At 36.9% G+C, this 25,231-nt stretch overlaps 2 protein-coding genes across 2 annotated transcripts; both read right to left on the bottom strand.

Moving 5' to 3' along the window:
• Nucleotides 1-3,341: 3,341 nt before the first annotated feature.
• On the bottom strand, nt 3,342-5,415 carry LOC119981890 (protein MAINTENANCE OF MERISTEMS-like). The gene is made up of 7 exons (XM_038825029.1): nt 5,201-5,415; nt 4,904-5,042; nt 4,670-4,728; nt 4,392-4,591; nt 3,755-3,862; nt 3,594-3,626; nt 3,342-3,484 (listed from the first exon to the last, which is right to left on the bottom strand). Exons 1-7 carry the CDS (start codon nt 5,413-5,415, stop codon nt 3,342-3,344), a joined length of 897 nt encoding a protein of 298 aa, XP_038680957.1.
• A 6,573-nt stretch (nt 5,416-11,988) lies between these two features.
• Nucleotides 11,989-12,678, bottom strand: LOC119981888 (secreted RxLR effector protein 161-like). The gene has a single exon (XM_038825028.1). The coding sequence runs from the start codon at nt 12,676-12,678 to the stop codon at nt 11,989-11,991; it is 690 nt and encodes a 229-aa protein (XP_038680956.1).
• Nucleotides 12,679-25,231: the final 12,553 nt, after the last annotated feature.

Raw genomic sequence — 25,231 nt, 5'->3', positions numbered from 1 at the left:
AAATGTGAAATCCGTCATATATGATTCATATCCAGTTAGAAATGTAAAGGATGGATACTTCTGATTAACATGATTATTGCATTGAATATATCTAAAAACTTACAGTGAAACAATGAGCCACTGAGTAGTTGACTTGGCTGGGTAGAGGCATAGCATCCAATTTCTTAGCATCTTCAGGGAAGATAAATTTTTTGATACCTACGGGCGGAAGCACAAGAGCAAAAGAAACAGTTAAAGATTTAGGGACCCATATGGATATTTCTTCCATTTCACTTCCTGTAACGTCCAATCGAAGCCTGGGTTGAATATCCTCTTCTCTCAGGGTAGTGTCCTCCACTTCTTGATTACCCATTGGCGGTAGCTCAGTCCTGGATCCACTCGCCACAATTCCACCTCTAGCAATATCAGTCTCCAAAATTGTGTCAACACAGTCAGTAGTTATTGGATCGAAATCCTCACGGTCTTTTGTCCCGAGTGTTTCAATTGGCTCAGTAGGATCTACCCTTGCCATTCTGATCCTGGGAAGTCGCCTAATTAAAGGAACTGTGTCTCCTTCACCTTCATCCTCATCTGTTTCGTCATCCAGAACGATGGCTGTAGATGTAGACATGGCGGTCGTAATGGTAGCGCCACTCCGACCTCTAGGTCCTGACGCTATGGCGTCATGAAGGAGTTTTCTGGGGACTTCTGTTCCATCTTCGACATTAGCAACCGCCATTTCAGTTACTGATTTTTCACTGGTTTCAATGATCTTCTTTTTCCCTTTACCTGTAGGATCCTCTTTCTGTTTTGACCTCTTCTTAGACATTTCTTCACCTATTTTCCTTTTTTCCCCAACCTTTTTAGTCTTAGACGCCTCTGCAGCACGTTTAGCTGCATCAAAACCTCCACCTGAGGTTTCTTGATTTTACTGATTCTGTTCGGCATCTTGCATTAAAGCCTCATATAGGTCATCCGCGTCGGTTATATCAGCAAACACCTTCTCAAACATCTCGTCACTTGTGTATATAACAGCGGAGAATAAGTGTCCAACGCATAATTAACTGTGGGATATAAACTATTCTTTCAGGAGTTCACACACACTTACTTGATATATCTCCAAAGAGACGATGTCTTTAAATTACTAGTAGTCAGGATGTTTTTTCATGATCTCTTACGTTCCCCAAGGCTGTAGAAATCACCCACTCTTTTGAGCACTTCTGGACTGGTTTTCCACTTGCTCAGAGAATTCCTTGACACTACAAATAAACGATGCATAAGATTCAGTAACAATCATTAACAGATGTAGAAGGAAAGAAACTTACTATTAGCTTTAACCCAATTTGAGTTCAAATCCCCATGAAGCCCATATACTAAGGCGCCCCTAGCAAAAATATATTTGTCTTTCCAACCACCAATATGGTCATTGGAGACAGTATCAAGAATCAGGTCTTGTCTATTTCTCCGCCGTACCAAGCAATATCTTCCTGGGCCACTTTCTTTGGCGTAATATACTACTACTAATTCATTAATCTCAAATTCAATATTTTCTTTCTTAGCCAAACACTGTTCACTCAACAAAATTTTGAGGCTATTCGGCATCCATTGGCTTGGACATATTTTCCATACTCTACAAGCATCTGCGAGTAAATTTGGTATAGGGAATCTTAGCCCTATTTGAAATGACAGCAGGTAAAAAGGTGACCACCCAAGGACTTGGTGATCAACTCCTTCTGTGTCAACTCCATGTATGATCTCGATGGACGAATGAATTCTCTATTCGTGTCGAAGGTAGTCCATATCACTGGATGCTAGTGTCGATTTAGGGTTCAGGTCCTTCGGTATCAAGGGTCCTTTGATATGACCATTTCTTCCTGATTCTTTACCCTTATCAACCGCGCTGCTGGATTCGATTATGTTATCACCGGATTCTCGACTCCCCAACCCAGTCCATGAATAGTTAACATTGGTTTCTTGTTCACCTCTGTTCTGACCAGTAGGAGCCCCGTCTTTTCCGGGTACTTCTTCGTTTTCCGATTCTTGAGTATCATGTTGAGCCATTACGTTAAATCTAAACTTGGAGCAAAAGGAAACGATAGTTATCTTAGATTGATACTTTTCGCTGGGTGATTCTTCTCTTCTCCTTCCTATTTCCTCAGGCAATTTAGGATGTTTTTAGCAAATTCCAATCGGGAGTTTTGTATTTTATTTTCACAGAATTCAGTTTTTAAGCTTTACGTTTCCTAAAGTGCCCTCAAAAGCCATCATGCTACACAATTTCTGAAACGTGCTCCCCAAGGAACGCTGGCCGTAACAATTCAAATTTTTACTGTGCACGTCAGGTGCATTAAATACCTGTCATTTCGCATTGACACGTGCTATGAAGTATTTCTATTAATATTTCAGCTAAACTTTTATTTTAACCTTAGTATGATGGCGTCTATACGTTGTTCTGAGGTATAATCATTCATTCCTTTGAGGCAATTTACAAAAACTACTAGTCAATTGATATGCACACCTTTAGATAAAGACAATTGTTGAATCATATGTGTTTTTATAGCATTCTTATCTCATTGATTATGTTGTTACTTATGCAGTTGCCATCAAGTATTCTTCCTGCAAGTACCGAACATTACGGTTATCTACATTCAACGGTACATACAAGGTTGTGTACAATCATCCCTAGACATAATTCAGCTTCATCGGATAGCTGATTTGCTAACGCCAATTCAGGCCACCACAACAACTTCATTACAGTCATTATGCTAGAGCCAATTCAGGCCACAGCTTTGACTCCAATCTAGCTTTTACGCTAACGCCCATGCTGGCTATATACAACCTCAAACAAACGAGGTTGTATACTTCGCCAACCTCAAACAAAACGAGGTTGTTTACCATACAGCTTCAAACAAACGAAGTTGTATCTCATCAGCATCAAATGGACATAGTTGCACCAGGCTATACACGCCTCTTCAGGATACGCTTCCCCAAGATGTGTTTCGTATACACAACATCTTCGGTTATCTGTGTTACACATTCCATTTCAAATTATACTTACTCCATCATTTCTTGTTCATTGCAGGGATACATTACGTGCTACTCTCCAAGATGAATTTGCTTTCATGCTTCGAGAGTGGGGGACAATTGTAGGTGCCAAAAATGGTGTGGCCCCACATGGTCATATAATGACAAATCTAGTTGGACTATCCGGGTCCACGAACCTAACCATCACAGTTAGGCCCGACCTAAAGCCCACCTCGAGGCCCATATACAACCTTTCCATCACTGCTAAGTAATGTAACAGTCATCTGACACCATGTGATATAACGTCTAACACTTATTGCAGGAGTCTTATGGTCTATCTACTTTTCCTGTTCATAGCAATCCTTCCCTAACAAACAAGAACTAGGTTTCAAGGCATCTTTATTGTGTTGGCGGTCGTGTAGAGGCGCCAATATAGTAATGGCGCTTGCACGTGAGAGCGCCACTTCATGAACTATTTTTCCTGTAAAGCAGCTTCTATCAATCCAGTTTGCAGCTGGCATTTATGGATATGACTGGCTCATATCCCTAGGTATGACGTTCTTTCATACAAATATCTATTCATTAATTACCGCCTACAATTCTACCCATACTCCTATCAACACCTGTTTTCATCATTTCATATTGTTACTTTATCATTATACTTATCAACCCTGACACAACCGAGATAATTGACTTTTCATACATCTCCTTTATACAAGTTGGTCCGATAAGACAAGTGGAATGTACACACAATTCCCGAGGTTGATCTTCATTCTTCTATAAATGCCCCCTTCTTTCCATATGCGGGGGATCGAGCATTTTTCCAACCCAGAGAATACGAAAACAGTATCTACCAACCCTTCACAAGATACATTCAGACAAAACACTAAAACCATTTTCCAAACTCACGAGGGCCACTACAAATTAATACACAGTTCTCATGCAACTTATATTAATTTATAATAGCCTCGTTTCATGCACATGAAACCAATGTTATTGGATAATTGGATGATTCCTGTTATCTGAAGTAGCCTACACCGTTCATTGTTAAGGTTGCTGTGGGAAGTCTCTTACGAAACAATAAAAAAAATATAATGGAATTTCCAATGATGGAAACTCTAATACGAAACAATAAAAAAAAAATATAGTGGAGTTTCCCGTGGTGGAAAATCTCTGATGAAACAAGAAAAAAAAATATAGTGGATTTTCCAATGGTCGGAACTCTAATATGAAACAAGTAAAAAAAAAATCATATGCTAGGGGAAATCTCACCGCAATCATGGTCGTTTCCTCCAGGACTCATTGCACGTGCATTTAACCAAAAAAAAAGTAATTAAGGTGTTACAAATTGTAAAAGTATATGACACGGAATAATAAATTGAACTTACCTCCAATGTCTTCGATCATATTGTTAAACCTATATTCCCAAGGAGTTACAAAAGGTACAAGTTCATAAACCGCTGCCCAACTTCTTTCTGGATTTAAGCGTCCTTTCCTTGAATGGATCTGCAGTAAGCCCCCAACCAGCTGAGCCTCTTCAATCCCAAATTGTTTGGGAGCCAACCCATGTCGATGACTGGCACCTTGACTGAAGCAGACTATCCCGGTAAGACATCGACCAAGTCATTGCTGCCCTTTTAAAAAATGGGGCAACGTGGCCTCCAACCTCGTAAGGCCGCCAAATAATCTACAAAACAAAACAAAAATTTTGGGAAATGGGATACCCTGAAAAAACCATTTCAACACCCATTTAAGACTTTTCAGCTAGAAGCCAAATTCAATGGCTCTACAAAATCAAAACAGACAGGGAAGACAATTTGCTTGGGCATTGCAATGCACAAACCAAATAAATAAAATTTCCCTAATAAAAATAATAATATAATAAAAATCTAACAGTTACATCTTCAGCAAGAAGACTTTGAGCTCGAATGTTGAATGACACAGTTTTTGCAGCTTTCTTCTTGTTCTTGAAAAGTTTGCCTATGTACAAATTTATCCACCCACTCATTAGAAAAAGTGTCATTGAAATTTTTAAGTCACTACGAAAATTCATATTCCTCAAGCATGGAATATACGCTCAAAAAAAAGAAAAACTGCAGGGAAGAAAAACAATAATAAAAAATCATTCACATTTCCAAGAAAATAAAAGAAAAAAAATTAAAAAGACAAGACATTGATCCTCTCCATCAAAAGGTACGGTGCCCCAGTGAGGTCAACAGCAAGTCTCACATTTACTTTCCTCAAACCATTATGTAGATTTGCTAATACAGCAGCCCCCCATGCATAGTCATTTACCTCATCCAAGTTTTTCAGAAGGGGGAGGAAATCAAAGGTTACTGAAAGGCTCGTATTAGTTACAAAAATTGAACCAATTACATACAAAATGTATGCTCTAACAACATACATCTGCATCTCATCGGTTGCATTCTCTCCCAACTTGAAAAACTTTTCTTTCAATAAACTATTTGTTATACAAGATTCTTTAAGCCCATCTATCGACCCTAAATATCTAGCATGGTCCTATGACCTATATGCACATTTGTAACTGGTTTGCCATCAACAGGCAAACCAGTGAGGAATAGTATATCCTCAAAGGTTATAACCAACACCTGATTACCTATTCTAAAACTACCATCATCGACATTACATGAATTTAACAAAAACCTAAGTAATTGCCCATCATGAGCAAGATTCTTGAATTCATCCGGATTACAATTTGTAAAAATGGAAAAACAAGTATTTGAAAGGAAACTCTTGATCTTGTTCGAAGGCCTCCAATCAGAAAGGTTGGTGACACTAGCCCAAATCTTACCCACCTACATGAAATGAATGAGTTTTAGTTTAAATAATCTACAACAAATATAAACACACAACTAATACACGGATAAGATAAACTATGCATACAACTTCTGTCAAATGAATCTACAACAGATATGTGCTGTCATTTTCTTCCATAAAGTAGCTACATATGCATTTATAAAATTCTATCAAAGAATTGATTGCATTGAGATAAGAGAAAACTTAAAACTCAACAACATAATCTTCCCTAAATGGAATCAAATCATTATTTATCAACAAATGGCTATGGGCAATTGTTCGAGTTTGTAGTTTTAAACAATAAGGAACTTAGATATGATGGAGCTCACTGGATAGCAACTATATATCATTGGACTGAATTTATTGTTCTCATATTCGATTGAACCACCTTTTTTTAGCACGAACTAAAGTCCAACATTGTCACATCGCTTAACCCAAAAAAGGCGTTAAGCAAACAATTAACCCTAAAATGATAAAAGGGATAATAGAACACCTAACTGGATGACTTGTTGACATTAGTGCCAATAAACAAACGAAAATGGTTAACGTCCATAAAATTTTTATACATAAATATACATAATGATGTTTCATTCCACATCATCACGATATAGATAAAGAAGACAAAAAAATTTAGGGAATTAAAAAAAGAAATCTGATCCCGCTTTTGCTTTAGGGTTAGCCCGCTTATTTCATTTTCTCTTTCTAAGTCTATCTCTCTCATCTATTGTACATGGGTGACGCCATTGTCTTCAAGGTAGCTGAGGTTTATTCTCTATGATCTTGTCCGGCATCGAAGACAACTAGACTTTAATGGAGACCGGACCAGACTTTTACAGAGACGGGATTAGTCCAGTGAGGGCCACCTTTCCTTTGATTTAGTGAGTTCCTGGTATTTCAAGTTGAATCTGAAGCTGGGTGCTTAATCTCGTCTAATAATTTTCATTTTCCAAATAAAGGAATAGAAAATTCAAAAAGGCATCTGTCATTGGTAAGTAAGAACAAAACACAGCTAGCAAACCTTTCGTCAGTTCGTCTCCAGGACGTTCAACAAGTCTGCTTTTCCACTTCGATCTCTCATTCACTCCAAAGCGTCATCCGATGCTTCCATGGCTTCAAACGCAAACTCCTCTCAACAGGTTAGTGACTTTTTGTTTTGCTCATTCGCTCACTTCCGATCCATCTTGTTATCTCTTCATCGTCTCTGTTTCAGGTACGATTTATAGATAGTAGTCGTCTCTAGCAATAGTTATTAATCCCTTTGAATATTCTTTCTTCTTAACTGATTCTCTCTCATCCCCATCAGAAGTTCACTATGTTGGGGTTTTGGGGTCGTTTCTTTATTGGCACTAATGCCAACAAGTCATCCAATTAGGTGTTTCATTATCTCTTTTATCATTTTGAGGTTAATGATGTTTGCTTAACCTTTTTTTTGGGTTAAGCAATGTGACAATGTTGGACTTTAGTTTATGCTAGAAAAAGGTGTTCCAATCGAATGTGAGGACAACAAATACAATAATGACATATTATTGTTATCCAGTGAACTCCATCTAAGTTTCTTATTGTTTAAACTACAAACTCCGAACAATTCCCCCTAGCCATCTATTGATAAATAATGACTTGATTCCATTTAGGGAGATGATGTTTCTGAGTTTTAAGTTTTCTCTTATCTTTATGCAATCAATTCTCTGACAGAATTTTATAAATGCTTATGTAGCTACTTTACGGAAGAAGATGATAGCACATATCTGTTGTAGATTCATTTGACAGAAGTTGTATGCATACTTTATCTTATCCGTGTAATAGTTGTGTATTTATATTTGTTGTATATTATTTAAACTAGAACTCCATCAATTCATGTAGGTAGGTAAGATTTGGGATAGTGTCACCAACCTTTCTGATTGGAGGTCTCCGAACAAGATCAAGAGTTTGCTTTCAAATACTTGTTTTTCCATTTTTTGCAAATTATAATCCGGATGAATTCAAGAACTTTGCAGATGATGAGCAATTACTTAGGTTTTTGTTAAATTCATATGATGCTGATGATGGTAGTTTTAGAATAGATAACCAGGTGCTGGTTATAACCCTTGAGGATATACTATTCCTCACTGGTTTGCCTGTTGATGGCAAACAAGTTACAGGTGTGCATATAGGTCATAAGGACAGTGTTAGATATTTAGGGCTGATAGATGGTCTTAAAGAATATTGTATAACAAATAGTTTATTGAAAGAAAAGTTCTCCAACTTGAGAGAGGATGCATCCGATGAGATGCAAATGTATACTGCTAGGGCATACATTTTGTATGTAATTGGTTCAATTTTTGTTTAGGGTTTATTTATCTATATCTCTCTCTCTCTCTCTCTATATATATATATATATATATATATATATATATGAGAGAGACAAGTTTTTAAAAAAAAAAAAAGAAGATATATACAACTTTTGAACGTGAGCTTTTCAAGAAAAAGGCTGAGAGTCTTTCAAAGGTGTTCTCCTATTTTGTTCACTGTACTGATTCAAGGTGTTGAATCGGATTTGACGACGGAGGGTTCGTTTCGGTCTAGCAACCGAAGAGCTCGTGAGTTTCGTTCGTGGACGTGAGACGTACACGAAGATTGCATCGTTCGTGTGGATACCGTAGAGGCACGATCAGAAAGTTCGTGTTCGTTGGATGCCTCGACAGTACGAAAGGCGCGCTACAAGGGTAACTATTCTAAACCCATAATCGAATGTTGTTTTTAAACAGATCCTCGGATTAGGAATCAAAAATTTTTATTCTTCCGCTGCTTGATCATTGTTCGATTCCTTTCAGTGGTATCGGAGCCTTGTTTAAAACATATTCGATTATGTTTGGAGGATTTCATGTGTGCTTTGATTGATTCAAATATATATTAGATATATAAGATTTGATTACTTGAATTGGATTATATATTTAATCTGATAGTGCAAAAGCTGCATATGTAAGGATCTGGTAAAATCTAATTGGCCATAAAAGATTATTTTAAAGGTTAAAATAAATTGATTAGTTTATGCATTTTTGTGTGCTTGGTGAAGCATGGTGCATGATTATAGCCCTGAAGACCCTTGTGAATGATTTATTTTATTCAATATATTTTTATGGAAAATACGGCTTGCATGTCGTGCCTTACCTCCTATTTCTCGTTGTAATTCCTTTTCTCATCTCTTCTTCCCTCGAATGTAACTCTAGGTTTTCTATTACATATGATGTAATGAGAATTAGATTAAAATAGGATTAAAGCAATGGAGAATTCCGTTGGAGGATGGAGCGTTTTCTTAACCATATGAAGAAAAGATGACCGAAAGAAAGGTCTTGCGAAGTTTTACCTAGGTTGACTTGTCGGTTCTCTCATTGGCTTGGGAGGACTGATGTAGCTGGGCTATAATCATGTCACGTTTAAATTTTATTCTTTTATTATTATTATGTGATAATAGATAATGATAGTGCATGCTAATCTACCTAGTTTAAAGGCCAATTAGGTAATATTGACTTAATTTGTTGAGACCAAATTAAATAGAATTAATGAGATTAATTCATGATATGGTGAGATGAAATCCCTCAATAGAATTATTAAGTTGATGCCTTCCAATGATCAACACTTGTCAAGCTCTCGATCGAACATAAGTAGTTTCCGCCAAAGCGGGGTGCTTTATTCTATCTTGTAGAAGGCATGAAGGAAAAGGTAGAGTCTGCCAAAGCAGAATGCCTTGTTTCGCTTGTTAATCATTGGGTTCAACTTTACTAGGACAAGTCCAATAGGATTGGAAGCCTAGAGGCAAAGAGTTGGGTTTTAATCCATGAGATGAGATTAAACAAGAATTGTTTACCCAACTGATCCAAGAATTGCATGGAGATGCAATTAGCAAAAGTTGCTTACCTAAATAGTTTAGTCTTGGGTTTTTCAGCCAAAGCTGTCTCAAGAGTAAGTGAAATATGGATCTTGGCCCACTAGAAAGTTTAGAACTTTTCGAATTAATGTGAGGGTTATTAATACGAATTAAATAGTGGGAGCATCATTTAATTAAAGTCCTATTAGATTATCTTAAAGCATGATTTTTTATTTTGCATATTTTCTGTTGTAGATCACTATGGCATCACAAAATCCAAATAATTTATCTCTGCCATTTGTCCTTGAGAAGGACAAGCTGAATGGGACAAACTTCATCGATTGGTACAGAAATTTGAGAATTGTTCTCAAACATGAAAAGAAGTTGTATGTCCTAGAGCGTGTTGTTCCTGAGGAACCTCCAGCTACTGCCCCTAGGGTAGAAAAGATGTTCATAAGAAGCATCAAGATGATTCCTTGGATGTTGGATGCCTCATGTTGGCTACCAAGAACTCTGAGCTTCAAAAGCAACATGAGAACATGGAAGCTTTTGAGATGATCGAGCACCTCAAGAAATTGTTTCAAGAGCAGGCTCGACAGGAGAGGTATGACATTTTCAAGGCATTGTTTCAGTGCAGAATGGCAGAAGGCAGCTCTGTCAATTCTCATGTGCTCAAGATGATTGGGTACATTGAGGATCTTGAGAGATTGGGCTTCAAGCTAAATAAAGATTTAGCCACTGACTTAGTGCTGTAATCGTTGCCGGACAATTATAGTCAGTTTGTTCTAAACTATAACATGAATAGTTTTGAAAAAACTTTGCCAGAGCTTCTAAATATGCTGAAGACAGCTGAGCCTAGCATGAAGAAGTAGAAGCCCGGGTCCATCATGATGGTCCAAAAGGGCAAAGGCAAGGGCAAGAAAATGGATAAGGGCAAAAAGAAAGATAAAAGGTCCAAATCCAAATCTGCTGCACTGAAACCCAAAGGAGGGGTTGCTAAGGATGCAAAATGCTTCCATTGCGGTGAGACCGGGCATTGGAAGAGGAACTGCAAGAAGTACTTGGAAGATCTTAAGAAGAAAAGAAGTGAGACTTCTGCTATAGGTATTTATGTTATTGAGATAAATCTTTCTGCTCCTACATGGGTATTAGATACTACATGTGGTTCTCACATTTGTCAAAATGTGCAGGAACTGAGAAGCAGTAGGATTTTGGGCAAGGGCGAGGTGGACCTACGAGTTGGGAATGGAGCAAAAGTTGCTGCCCTAGCTGTAGGAACTTATTTCTTGTCTTTACCCACTGGGCTTGTTTTAGAACTTAATAATTGTTATTATGTTCCTTCAATTACTAGAAACATTATTTCTATTTCTTGTTTGGACAAGGATGGTTTTTCATTTATAATAAAGAACAAAAGTTGTTCTATTTATTTCAATGAAATGTTTTATGGTAATGCTCAAATGTCGAATGGTTTATATGTTATAGACCTTGACATGCCCATTTATAACATAAATACAAAGAAGGTTAAATCAAAAGATTCAAACCCAACCTACCTTTGGCACTGTCGTTTGGGTCATATAAATGAGAAACGTATTTCCAAGCTTCAAAAAGATGGATTTTTGGACTCATTTGATTTTGAATCATATGAGACATGCGAATCTTGTTTATTGGGAAAAATGACTAAAGTCTCATTCACTGGACACAGTGAACGGGCCACTAACTTATTAGGCTTAGTACATAGTGATGTATGTGGACAGATGAGTACACAAGCTAGAGGAGGTTATTTGTATTTCATTACATTTACTGATGATTTCAGTAGATATGGGTACGTGTACCTAATGAGGCACAAGTCTGAATACCTTTATAAGGGCAACGTTTGACAGTGTCAAAATGACCAATTTCTTATGTCGGGAACAATGGTGATCTCAGGTCGAAGGACTACATAACACCATCATCACTATGAAATTATTTATGACATCCATAACACGATCCATGTAATGATTTCATGGCGGGTCGATCCAGTACATAAATTCTCCAATTTATGTACCTACGTGTTGACTTAATATCATATATTAATCAAGCACATATTAGCCTCTACATATTATTGTCGTCCCTGTTAACAATAATATTTGGCTAAGGACATTTAAGAATATACATTATATTCTAGGGACATTATTACAATAATTCATACTACACAAATATAAATAATTGCAATAACTAAAAATAACTTTATTAATAAAATATCCATGATAATATAATGTGCTAAAGAATTATCATATGATTGACTTTAATGCACACTCTCCAACAAACTCCCACTTGCACTAATGTCAATCACTCATGTATCTAATACCTAGTGAATTGTTGTGTTGATCATGCTTCTGCTGTGTCAGAGGCTTGGTCAGTGGGTCGGCAATATTTTCGTTTGTGGAAACTCTGCATATCTTCACATCTCCTCGATTAATGATCTCTCGAATAAGATGGAAGCGCCGAAGTATATGTTTGGATCGTTGGTGAGATCGGGGTTCCTTAGCCTGTGCTATTGCTCCATTATTATCACAATATAGCTCAATCGGATCCGCAATGCTAGGAACAACCTCTAGTTCAGCTATGAACTTTTTGATCCAAACAGCCTCCTTTGCTGCATCGAAAGCTGCTATATACTCAGACTTTGTTGTAGAGTCAGCTACTGTCTCTTGTTTTGAACTCTTCCAGCTCACAGCACCACCATTTAGGCAAAACACATATCTTGACTGTGATCGGAAGTTGTCCTTGTCGGACTGGAAGCTGGCATCAGTGTAACCCTTTACCCTGAGCTCTTCCTCACCTCCATAAACCAAAAACATATCCTTAGTCCTTCTCAAGTACTTAAGAATTGTCTTAACGGTCATCCAGTGACATTCATCAGGATTTCCTTGGTACCTACTCGTTACACTAAGTGCATACGAGACATCAGGACGTGTACATACCATGGCATACATGATAGACCCTATAGCTGGCGCATAGGGTATCTTACTCATGCGTTCTCTCTCATCTTGTGTCTTAGGACACATGCCATATGAGAGAGTAATGTCATGTGACATGGGGAGAAGTCCTCTCTTGGATTCTTGCATGTTAAACCGATTTAACACTTTGTCAATGTATGTACTTTGACTGAGGCCCAACAATCTCCTTGATCTATCTCTATAGATCTTGATACCTAAAATATAGGTAGCCTCGGCTAAGTCCTTCATCGAAAAACAATTCCCTAACCAAACCTTAACAGATTGTAAGGCTGGAATATCATTCTCGATGAGCAGTATATCATCTACATACAACACCAGGAATATAATGGCACTTCCACTGAACTTTTTATATACACAAGGTTCATCTTCGTTCTTGATGAAACCAAACTCTTTGATTGCATCATCAAAACGAAGATTCCAGCTCCGAGAAGCTTGTTTCAATCCATAAGTGGATCGTTGCAATTTGCACACCTTTTCAGTAGCATCTGGAGCTACAAAACCCTCAGGTTGTGTCATGTACACATCCTCAAGGAGCTTTCCATTAAGAAAAGTTGTTTTGACATCCATCTGTCAAATTTCATAATCTTGGTGTGCTGCAATAGCAAGCAAAATCCGAATGGATTTAAGCATCGCGACTGGTGAAAAAGTTTCGTCATAGTCTATACCATGAATTTGTTTGAAACCCTTAGCCACCAATCGCCCTTTGTAGGTTTGCACATTTCCATCCATGTCGGTTTTCTTTTTGAAAACCCACTTACACCCAATAGGTTTTACTCCTTCAGGTGGGTCAACCAAGAACCAAACTTGATTGGTGTACATGGACTCCATTTCGGATTTCATGGCTTCAAGCTATTTCTCAGACTCCGGGCCTGTTATTGCTTGTCCGTAAGTTGTAGGCTCATCTTGTTCCATGAGTAACATGTCTCCAGGTTGTGTAATGAGAAAATTATATCTCATAGGCAACCTACGTGACCTACTCGACCTACGCAAGCCTTGTGTAGCTTGAGTCATTTCCTGTTCCACAACTACTCTTGGAGCGGGCTCAGGTTCCACAACTATTTGTGAAGCTAACTCAGGTTCCATCAACGGTTCATTGTTTTCTTGTGGTTCTTGAACTGTTTCAAGTTCCACTCTCCTCCCACTGTTACCATGAGATACAAATTGTTTCTCTAGAAAGGCTCCAGTTCTAGCGACAAACACTTTGCCCTCAGAAGGATTGTAGAAATAATATCCTTTGGTTTCCTTAGGATATCCTACAAAAAAACATTTATCAGATTTGGGTGCAAGCTTGTCGGAGGCTTGACGTTTTACATAAGCCTCACAACCCCAAATTCTGATGAAAGACATACTGGGACGTTTCCCAGTCCATAAGTTGTATGGCGTCTTTTGAATCGCTTTATATGGAACTCGGTTCAGTATAAAAGCAGTTGTGTCCAGAGCATATCCCCAAAAAGAGATAGGAAGATCTGTATGACTCATCATGAATCGAACCATGTCTAACAAGGTCCGATTCCTCCTTTCAAATACACCATTCAACTGTGGTGTAGCTGGTGGAGTGAGTTGTGAGACAATCCCACACTCTTTTAGATAGTCACGAAACTCTTTGCTCAAGTATTCGCCACCTCGATCTGATCGAAGTACTTTAATATTTTTGCCAAGTTGGTTTTGTACTTCATTTCTGAATCATTTGAACCTCCCCTCCTGAAAAACTTAAATGAGGTAAATGACTATGCATGGGGGCTGTTGTATTAGCAAACCTCCATAATGATTTGAGGAAAGTAAAGACGAGACCTGCTGCTAACCTCACTGGGGCACCATACCTTTTGATTGTGAGGATTAACATTTTTTTTTAATGTTCTTTTTTTCTTCCCTTTTCTTGTGAAATGTGAATGACTTTTTATTATTGTTGTTCTTCCCAGCAGTTTTTCATTTTTGAGCGTATTCCATACTTGAGGAATGTGACTTTTCGTAGTGACGTGAAAATTTCAATGGCATTTCCTCTAATAAGTGGATGGATAAGTTTGTACAGAGGCAAACTTTCCAAGAATAAGAAAAAAGCTGCAAAAATAGTGTCATACAGCATTCGAGCTCAAAATCTTCTTGCTGAAGATGTAACTATTAGATTTTTATATTATTATTATTTTTATTAAGGAGATTTTATTTATTTGGTTTGTGAATTGCAATGCCCAAGCAAATTGTTTTCTCTGTCTGTTTTGATTTCGTAAAGCCATTGAATTTGGTTTCCAACAGGAAAGTCTTAAATGGGTGCTGAAATGGTTTTCTCAGGTACCCCATTTCTCAAAATTTTATTTTGCTTTCTAGATTATTTGACAGCCTTACGAGAGGTTGGAGGCCACGCTGCCCATTTTTTAAAAGGGCAGCAACGACTTGGTCAATGTGTTACCGGGGCGGTCTACTTCAATCAAGGTGTCAATAACCGACTTGAGTTAGCTCCCAAACATTTTGGGATTGAAGAGGCTCAACCGGTTGGGGGCTTACTCCATATCTATCCAAGGAAAGGACAATTAATTCCTGAAATAAGTTGGACAACGATTTATGAACTTGTACCTTTTGTAATTGCTTGGGAATGTAGGTTCAACAATATGATCGGAGACAATGGAGGTAAGTTAAATTTATTATTCCGTTTCATATACTTTTATAATCTCCGGCACATGCAATGTGTCTTGGAGGAAACGACCATGATTGCGGTGAGATTTCCCGTAACATATGAATTTTTTTTCTTGCTTCATATTAGAATTCCCGCCACTGGAAATTCCACTATATTTTTTTATTGTTTCATAAGAGACTTCCCACCGCAACCTTAACAAACGATGTAGGCTACTCTAGATACTTTTACAATTTATAACACCTAAATTACTTTTTTTTGGTTAACTGCATATCAGTCTCTAGCACGTGCAATGAGTCATGGAGGAAACGACCGTGATTGCGGTGAGATTTCCTGTAGCATATGAATTTTTTTTTCTTGTTTCATATTAGAGTTCCCACCACTAAAAAGTCCACTATATTTTTTTTCTTGTTTCATATTAGAGTTCCCACCACTGAAAAGTCCACTATATTTTTTTAATTGTTTCATAATAGACTTCCCACCACAACCTTAACAATGAACAGTGTAGGTTACTCCAGATAATAGGAATCATTAATATAGGCTTTTATAAGTTAGTCTACTATTAGATTTATTTTAACTAAGTTTCTTTTAGTTTTCATAGTAAGGGTATTGTCGAAATTTTCAGGTATGTTGGAATTTCAAATTTAGTATTGGTTATTTGTTTTATGTGTCTTTTATTAGGTTATTTCTCTAGTCAAGTCCTAGTTATAATTGGAGTCATTAATTTACTTTTAGGAATTCTAGTTTTATTTGAAGGAAGTTTCTAATGTAATTAGGATTACTAGGACACTATATATATGGATGCAACTCAAGAATAAATAAATATGAGAGTTCTTATACAAATTTATTATGGGAGAGATTCCTAAGACACGCTCGGAGAGAGGCTGAGAGAGGAAGGTGAGTTTATCCAACTCTACCTGAGAGATTCGGGGTCATTTTTGTTTGATTCAAATAAATTCAAAAATTTTGGTTCCACATTCAAAGGAATTAGACCTGGGAATTGTGAGTTTTTGCCCTAGGGTTCTTAATTTAGGGGTTAGGATTTTGGTTGCTCAATCCTAAACAAATTCTACCTCGATGTTTCAAAAACTACATCAAGTGGTCTTGGTTTGGAATTGCTCAATTCTCTCATTGAACAAACTTTTCATGTTTTCATCCAATTTTGGAACAAAACTTAGTCTTGTGACATCAATTTTGTACGAAACGTTCTATGAAGCCTAAACTAGCAAGTTAGAATCTAAGAACAATAAAAAGAATACAATGGTTTCTTTGGTGGTTCGGAATTGCTCAATTCTCTCCATGCAGGGATTTTTCAGAAATTAAAGAGGTGAAGATCTTATGAAGGGTAAATATAGACCTGGCATTCCAACATCACATATAAAGCCACCAACAGAAGCTAAGAAGACTGGTCTAAAACAGATATAATAGAAATTTGAGATTCATGATACATTAGACTGCTCTGACCTTTGAGCAATATTACTTGAAGCAACAATAAACAAGAGAACTACAAGGATTGGAGCAAATTGACAGCGCAATAAAGAGAAAAAACTCCCTGTCAAGGCTTCCAGGCACTAAATATGTTAGTATGCTTTAAAGGGAGATCGAGGAGCATGCATTGGCTCAAAAGCCCTTGACACCCTTCACAATTGACATTATCGTCGTCATCAAAGCCTCGATCAGAATCTAAATTATAGTATAGGAAAAGACTTAGGGTTGAAACCAACTACATATCTTTGCGTTGATGGAGAAATTAGAATAAATTTTTTTTGGCAAACAGGAAAAAAGTCTGAAAAGAGAATGGCTAAAACCAAAATGTGGTGCAGGACAAGGAAACTGAAATTATGAATGAATAGACCAATCAATTGATCAAACTGCTCTTGCGTAGCAGTACAACTAACACGTATGTTATGTTATACCTAGGGAATTCAAGAACTTAAGCATCATGGCTTCAAGAAAATGGGTAAAGGTGTAGGAAAAAAGCCAAAACCAAAAGGCCCGCATATAATCATACTGCTGCCACTGTGTGCTTCTTTTGAGGTGCAACTACATCCAAGCGATCTAAAACAGAGCTCTAATTACTGAGTCTAAATAGCTTCGATATGCAATATATCCATCATTGGCATATCTTTTACTATAAAGAATAAGGTGTTTCAATTTCCACTATAAATTCATCTAGTGACAATAAATTGGGTAAGATCATAGCAGCCAGAGGTTATAGTCATAATTCGTAAGTTGGAAGAGCAAAAAATCCTGAAATGGGCATAGTCATGTAGCTTTAATCGTCAACGGCTCAACGCCTAGAAATCCTCAATCTGGTATTTAAATCATTAGTCCTATTTGTTAAGTCCAACATCGGTAAGATATGAGAACAATTCCTTATTTATAAGAACCAAGCTCACCCTTAACAATTAACAATGCATTTTCCTAGGCTTGGGTGAGTTGAGCCTAACCCACTTGTTTGGGTCTAAGGAGAAACAAAGTCGTGCGGAACAAATGGCCACAGTTCGGCAAAGCCTAAGGAGCAAGAGAAGGAACACTTGGTGTGTTTTTTCTGTCTCTCTTTCCTGACTCTCTTTCACGCTCTTTCTCTATCATTCGCTCCTGTTAATAGCGATAGAATTGATGGGGCGGTTTTGATGTGACCACCAGCTAGGAGGCCAAGCTGTTATGATAGTAATAGCTGAAGAAGTAATCTTAGCTACTTAAATTATTACTGAAAGAGTTGAACCTAATACAATTGAGGAAGTTACCTGTGTGATCAAGGTCATCAATCTAGAGAAATAACTCAAATTAGAAGGCATGATGATTAAATGAAGCATATGACATATCAGTAATGAGTTCGGCAACCCAAAACCAAAAGAACCTGAAACCAAAGCATTAAAGCTGTTCCCAGGAAACTAAATCTCATCAAAAGATTTAAGAGAGGATAACATGCCCAATCCCCACTTTGCTATTGGTATTGGGTTCCTAATATTCTCACAGAGCCACATTCCAAGGTAAGTAAGGTTTCGAGGCAAACCACGGTACCCCACATTAGGACAACGCCGTATGATCAGCCCTCGAAGCGAAGGGAAGTGGCTTTGCATTCGAATGGGCAGCAACGACAGATTTTGGCATTCTTCTATTGCGAGGTATTGAAGTCTGGTGCTGAGGAAGCCCATTGTAGGTAAGGACTCTAAAGCAGGACAACCAGATATGGACAGACACCAGAGACTTGACAAACAATCAATGGAGGGCAACGCTTTTATGTTATCGCTATTCTCAATTCTAATACTCTCAAGTGTCGTGTTCTTCTCTGAAATTGCTGATTCCAATTGCATACAAATACAACCCCCAATTCCAAGGGATTTAAGAGTAGCAGGAAATTTGCCGGCTAGAGAGGAGGTAAGCCCCTGACATCCCACAATCTCTAATTTCTCGAGATAAGACTTAGACTCAGACTCAGACTGGCTTGTGTTGTCATCTTGCACCATCAATCCATCAGGTAGAGACAATAGATTTTCGCAATTCCTAATTGGGAACACTTCCTATATTTTATGTGGCAGATAGAGAAAGAGCATGAAAGAGAGTCAGGAAAGAGAGACAGAACAAACTCACCAAGTGTTCCTTCTCTTGCTCCTTAGGCTTTGCCGAACTGTGGCCATTCGTTATAGGCATACTGAAATGAAATCGTCAGTCTTCTTAGGTCAGTGAGCTTCACAGCATAGGATGATTCAACACCACTTGTAAAGCCACGGCTTTACTTCCTCTCCTACAATAATAATGGTATGCATAAAATTGTTCAAACAGTACGATGCCTAAGGAAATCAAATTTAGTCCAACAGAAATCAGTTTTATTCTGAACTCCCCATCTAAATTCATTAGCTGCTATTCTCAACTAAAAATAATAACTATAATGTTATAAAACTGAAATATTGTAGATAATATATCATGCATATTGAAATCTCAAAAAATAAGAAGAAAAGAAACAGAAAATAGAAAATAAATAAAAAAAAACTAATATTGTCCAGAAATACCCAAGAAAATTGCAAAACAAATATCATCAACATTCTTTAAATACGCTAGAATATCTTCAAAAAGTATCAGTAACATGCATGTAAAGAATATTTATATCAAGGCATTAACATTTGGCGGGGAACTCACCAGACTAATTTTTGAAGTACCACCACAACCCCCCAATAGCAAACCTTGTTAAACAAAGAAAAACAGCATTATTGTTAAAATATTGACTTATCATAGAAATCTAAAAATGCTAAAAAATTTGTTAATTTAAGAACCTGAGAGTGAACAACTTCTCGACATCATCGTCAATGGCAGTAGCAACAAAGTGTGTGCTAATTAATAATTAAATAATTTTCTCTTCTTTTTTATTTCTTTGAATTAGTTCTGGTGTGTCTCAACTCCTAAAAATATAAAAATTTCGATTTTGTGTTCAGGTATGCAGTGGTGACTTGCTCAAACGAAGGGATTGGGTTTAAGACGGTGAAAAACAATTGGCTTCAAAAGGACCTACTATACCGGGAATATCAATCAACCCGATTATATATATAAATATATATAACAATTCTCACATGTAAACCAAAAGTGTAAACCAATTTTATTAACTTGTTTTTCAACCATAAATGTGGTGGGTGTCACAATAAATGTGTGGCCTCCACTTTTATTGTGTTTTATTACAATCATTGAATTTTGTGTTCACATATGACTGGGGTGGTTAGATATTAGAAAATATTTTGAAACCAGGCTAAGCCATTATTGAAAGAAAGATGGGAGGAGTTATTTGCACATAGACTGCAACTCATTACACACACTCACTTAATACACCCTAAATATTTGTAAATACACACATTAAAGTTCTCCATTTACCCCTCTTCTCCACCATCTCAGCAACCCATCTCGGCTAAGACACTCTTTTCCACCCACATAACATATTAACTAAGCTCGTCCTATCAGTTTTTCATATATTAGAAATGACAAGGCCGTTCGTTCGTGCATCACAGCTAAAGAGATGAAGAACAAAAGTTGGGCCGAGATTGGGAGTGGTGTCAATATGACTTTAGAATCATCAACTTCAGATGGTCGGGTTGGCATCAACCCCAAGAGAGAATGACCAAAACAAATATTCATTGTTATTGATCTAGATTTTGTAATTAATCTCATGGGCTTTCCAATAATTCCCTCATACTATATAATTCTCAAATCTGCTACTTATTAGTATGACCAAATATGTACACTTGATATTGAGAGAAGATGGAAAACTAAGAGAAGATGGGAGGTCAAGAGAGGAGATCTAGGGGATGATGGTTATTTATATGATAAATTTAATTAAAATGATTAGGGTTATAAAGTTTTATTCAATTTAATTGTATTGAGAAAAAGATATTGGTGTAAAAAGCAAATATGTTTTTAGGTAATGTCATATAAGGATAATTTAGTAAATTTAAATTTTTTTAAAAAAATATGTGTGCATTGAGTCCAAATCTGTATGCAAATATCGACTCCCAAGAAAAATCAGTCAAAATAGCCCATGTATGTTATTTATGCACATTTTAGTATCCGTACATACATATTTTTTTAAAAAAATGTTAAAAATACCACAAGTATATGTTTGTTGAAAAGCAACTGGCAAAGTATATGTTCAGATAATTAGTCAATAATTCATCATTCAAATTTACCTAATAAATTATTATTGACTAATAACATATTAGAAAAATGAATTACGAATTTGATGAATTATTGACTAATAATAAACAAATATTAACAACAATTTCAGCTTGGATAATGCTACATACCATCAAAATGTGACCCCCAAATCTATGTGGTAATAAAATAGTCATTGATTAAAAACACACATGTAGAGCCTACTTATCATCCAACTCGATCCTCAGATTAATTTGGGGTCTTTTGAATCCAATATAGGTTCCTAAATGTAGACTAGTATTGCCTAGAAAATTTAGTGAATCTATTCCTGTTATGAGTAAGAGGCTTTATCGTACATAAATTGTATTTATTTATGTTTTCCATTGTGTGCTTAGAATCTTATGAAATATAATATATAAATTGAGTATTTATATATGTGGGTTTAATTGAAGTTTATATAGCTTATTTTATGAATGATAATGTTTTTGCATAAATAATTATATTATTGATATTATTCGCATAGGGTCTAAGGAGATGACTGAAAACATAGTGATCTTTCGAATCTAAGACTCATGTGAATTTGTTAATTAATATAATTATTTATTAATAAGATAGAAGCATGTAAGTGATTAATTTTTCGTGCGTGTCTCTGTAGAACTTCGTGTTCAACAATAATGGCATTAACTTCAAAGAACAAGTCGCTAAATTAAGGGTGAAAAACTAGAATTATGAAATTTGTAGCATGAAAATCCAATATGTGCTGAAAGAGCAAGAGGCTCTTGAAACTTTAAACAACAAATATAGGAAAAGAGACATCGAGAAGGTGAAATGCTTTTACTGTTAGCATTTGGAATTCAAATGAAACTGTAAAGCGTTGTGAAACGTATAAATGATTTCTGAGAGAATTCATAAGAGAATATTTAAAGAGAGGTGGAAAGAGGACATCCGTCCGATCCATGAATCCAATATGAGTTCCTAAATGTAAACTAGTATTGCCTAGAAAATTTAGTGGATCTATTCTTGTTATGAGCAAGAGGCTTTATCATGCATAAATTGTATTTATTTATGTTTTCCAAGGTGTACTTGGAATATTATGAAATATATGAAATGTTATTTCATTATAGTATAATATATAAATTGAGTGTTTATATATGTGGGTTTAATTGAAGTTTATATAGCTTATTTTATGAATGATAATGTTTTTGCATAAATTATTATATTATTGATATTATTTGCATAGGGTTTAAGGAGATGACTGAAAACATAGTGATCTTTCGATTTTAAGACTCATGTGAATTTATTAATTAATATAATTTATTATTAGCAAAATAGAAGCATGTAAGTGATTAATTTTTCATGCATCTCTATAGAACTTTGTGTTCAACAATAATGAGATCAGCTTCAAAGAACATGTCGTTGAATTGAACAAGGGTGAAAAACTAGAATTATGATATTTGTAGTATGAAAATCCAATATGTGTCAGAAGAGCAAGAGGCTCTTGAAACCTTAAACAACAAATATGAGAAAAGAGATATTAAGAAGGTGAAATGTTTTTACTGTGACAAAAAGGTCACTTTGCTTACACGTGTGCTGAGCCAAGGAGGGGTTCCCAACTGCCATGGGCAATTGGTATTTTGAACCCAAGGGGAGTTGTAACTCTCCAATGGGAGTAACAAACCCCAAGAGACCAAACCCCAAGAGACCATTCGTGGTCTCAAAAGTTCTAATAAGAACGAAATTCATCTCTCCTTTTTTGGATTTTGCTCTCTCACTCTCAAGAATCACATTCAACTCGTGGAATCAACAAGGTATACTTTTATAGTATACTTTAGACCAAATACTATGATCTTGGTCATGGAAATTCGTTTTTCATGATAATGTGCATGTATGTGTACGTTGCCATCCATCAGGCCTATTCTGTGATAACCAAATTTTTTTCCAGTAGTAAGCGATTGCATTTTTCTGCATATGGAGAAACCAAGAGATGCTCGGCTAGTGAGAGAAAGATTTGGGCACATTCATGGAGATCATTTAACTTTTCTGGAAGTATACAATGCATTCAAGCAGACATGTAACTATTTTTCCTTTTTTTTTCCTAATTATTTATGTTCTTCCTTCAGAAATATCTGTTTGTGCATGTATCAAGTGCTACATGATATTCATAGTCTTAAAACTGTTTCTATATGTTGTTGCAGCTCAAGATCGGTCTTGGTGCTACATGATAGATATTCAACAGCTTGCCCATATCATGGATGGGCTTAACCTCAGGTTGTGCCACATTGATTCCAGCAGCAGTGCCTACTCTGACATTTTAAGGCCGGCCATGCTTGCTGAATATTTCATGCAAGTAGCTCACCGGAAAATGATGCAAAAATACTCGACTTTGTAAGGCAACAAGGTATGTATATATATGTACTCTTTTTTTTTTTTTTTTTTATCTATATTGGGTTGTTTGGGGTGAGGGGGACACCTTCAACCAAAAATCCTTGGGGGACTGGGGTTTCGGAATCTGGAGTCCTTCAACTTAGCTTTGCTTGCAAAGCAAGGCTGGAGACTTTTGTCAAATGAGAAGTCCTTGTGCTTTAAGGTGCTCAAAGCAAAATATTTTCCGGATTGTGATTTCATGAGAGCTGGTGTGGGGCATAATCCCTCATGGTCTTGGAGAAGTCTTTGTGAAGGTAGGGAGGTGCTGGAGAAAGGTTTGATTTGGAGAGTGGGGAACGGGCATGATATATCAGTCTGGTATGATAAATGGATCCCCCGACCATGGAACTTCAACTTAATCACTCCTATTCATGCTCAGTTGGGGCACTTGAGGGTCCATAGTCTTATTGATGATCAAATTGGGGGTTGGAATGTAAATTTCTTAAAGGAAATATTCCACCCCATAGATGTGGATGCTATTTTGCAAATTCCTTTGGGAGATGTGGGGGCCAAGGATGTTCGCCGATGGAGCTTTAATAGTAATGGCCATTACTCTGTCAAGAGTGGTTATCATGTCTATGAGGATTGGATTCATAATGAAATGGGTGCCCCTTCGTCCAGTTATTCTTCGGAGTCTAAATTCTGGAAGGCTATTTGGTCGGCCGAAGTGCCCCCCAAAGTGAAGTCTTTTATTTGGAGGTTATGCACAGACTTTATTCCCACCTTTTCAAAATTGCAGTCGAGATCTATAGAGGTCCATTCTGGATGCTTATTGTGTGGAATGGATTATGAATCGTCAAGGCATTTGTTCGCAGAGTGTAAGTGGGTCTGAAAAGCCTTGAATGCCGCTGGATTATCTCATATATCAAAGCCTGCGAGGAGTGATTCTACTTTTGCTTGGCTCTGTGGTGTGTCCCTGGATGTAACTAAAGAAGATTTTAATCGAGTAATTATTAGCTTTATGGCAAGTGTGGCTCGTGAGGAACATAGTCCTTCACAATTCCTATGTTGGCAAACCCGAAGAGGAGGGGATTTTAGCTGAGCGTATGCAGAATGACTACAAGGTGGCCCAGACCATTGGAAATGACAGACAAGGTAGTTCTTTGGCAGTTATGACAAGAACACGTTGGGATCCCCCTCCAATAAATGTTATTAAGATCAACTTTGATGCTGCTATCAAATCTCCTCATGTTGGAATTGGTGTGATTGCTAGGGATGATAAGGGGAGACATAGCCTCTCGCTTCCATTGCATCGTTGCCCCTTCGGACCCTTTTTTTGCTGAGTGTCTTGCTGTTAAAGAGGCGCTGAAGTTTGCCATTTCAAGCCAGTGTAGATCCATAGTCTTAGAAGGTGACTCGTCTTCGGTGATCTCAGCTTTGAGGAGTGATGAACATGCTCTATCAGAAGGCGGGTTATGTGTTAGTAGTGCTAAGGAGTTATTTAGTCATTTCAATGTTATTAGTTGCACCCATGTTAAAAGGACTGCTAATTGTATTGTTGATGTTCTAGCCAAGAAGGCTATTTCTTGCTCTGACTCTAGATCTTGGTCTGGAGAGTGTCCAGAGTTCCTTAGAATTGTTCTTGATTCAGAATATAACCCCAGTTTGGTTTAATGAAGTCTACATTTCTTCCAAAAAAAAAAAAAAAAAAAACAAGTATCCGTGCTGAATGGTTCGTCTTTTCCTTTCCTTTCCCTGTAGTTTATTAATTTTCAAGCACTTTCCATCATAAGAGTCTGCTTATCAAAAAAAAAAATCATAAGCCTTTTATCAAATTTGCTATATTACCAGCAGTGAGGAATCTAGTTTATTAATGAAGCTTATGGTCCAAGGTGCATAAATCAAATGATTCTCCACCTTTTCAGAGAGTTATCAAAC

The sequence above is a fragment of the Tripterygium wilfordii genome, chromosome 17 (assembly GCF_013401445.1).
Source record: "Tripterygium wilfordii isolate XIE 37 chromosome 17, ASM1340144v1, whole genome shotgun sequence".
Classification (NCBI taxonomy): domain Eukaryota; kingdom Viridiplantae; phylum Streptophyta; class Magnoliopsida; order Celastrales; family Celastraceae; genus Tripterygium; species Tripterygium wilfordii.
The sequence above is the reverse complement of the archived record's forward strand: the minus strand, read 5'-3'. Positions and strand labels throughout refer to the sequence as shown.

Bases quoted from the DNA above. Each gene is read 5' to 3' on its own strand.
- LOC119981888 (XM_038825028.1), bottom strand. From the start codon at position 12,678: ATGAGTAAGATACCCTATGCGCCAGCTATAGGGTCTATCATGTATGCC.
- LOC119981890 (XM_038825029.1), bottom strand. From the start codon at position 5,415: ATGCAGATGTATGTTGTTAGAGCATACATTTTGTATGTAATTGGTTCA. The intron at 5,043-5,200 runs GTACCTTTTGAT...GAATTTTCGTAG, and splicing joins GTTGACCTCACTGGGGCACC to TGACTTAAAAATTTCAATGA. The intron at 3,485-3,593 runs GTAATTAATGAA...GCTGCTTTACAG, and splicing joins TATGGGTAGAATTGTAGGCG to GAAAAATAGTTCATGAAGTG.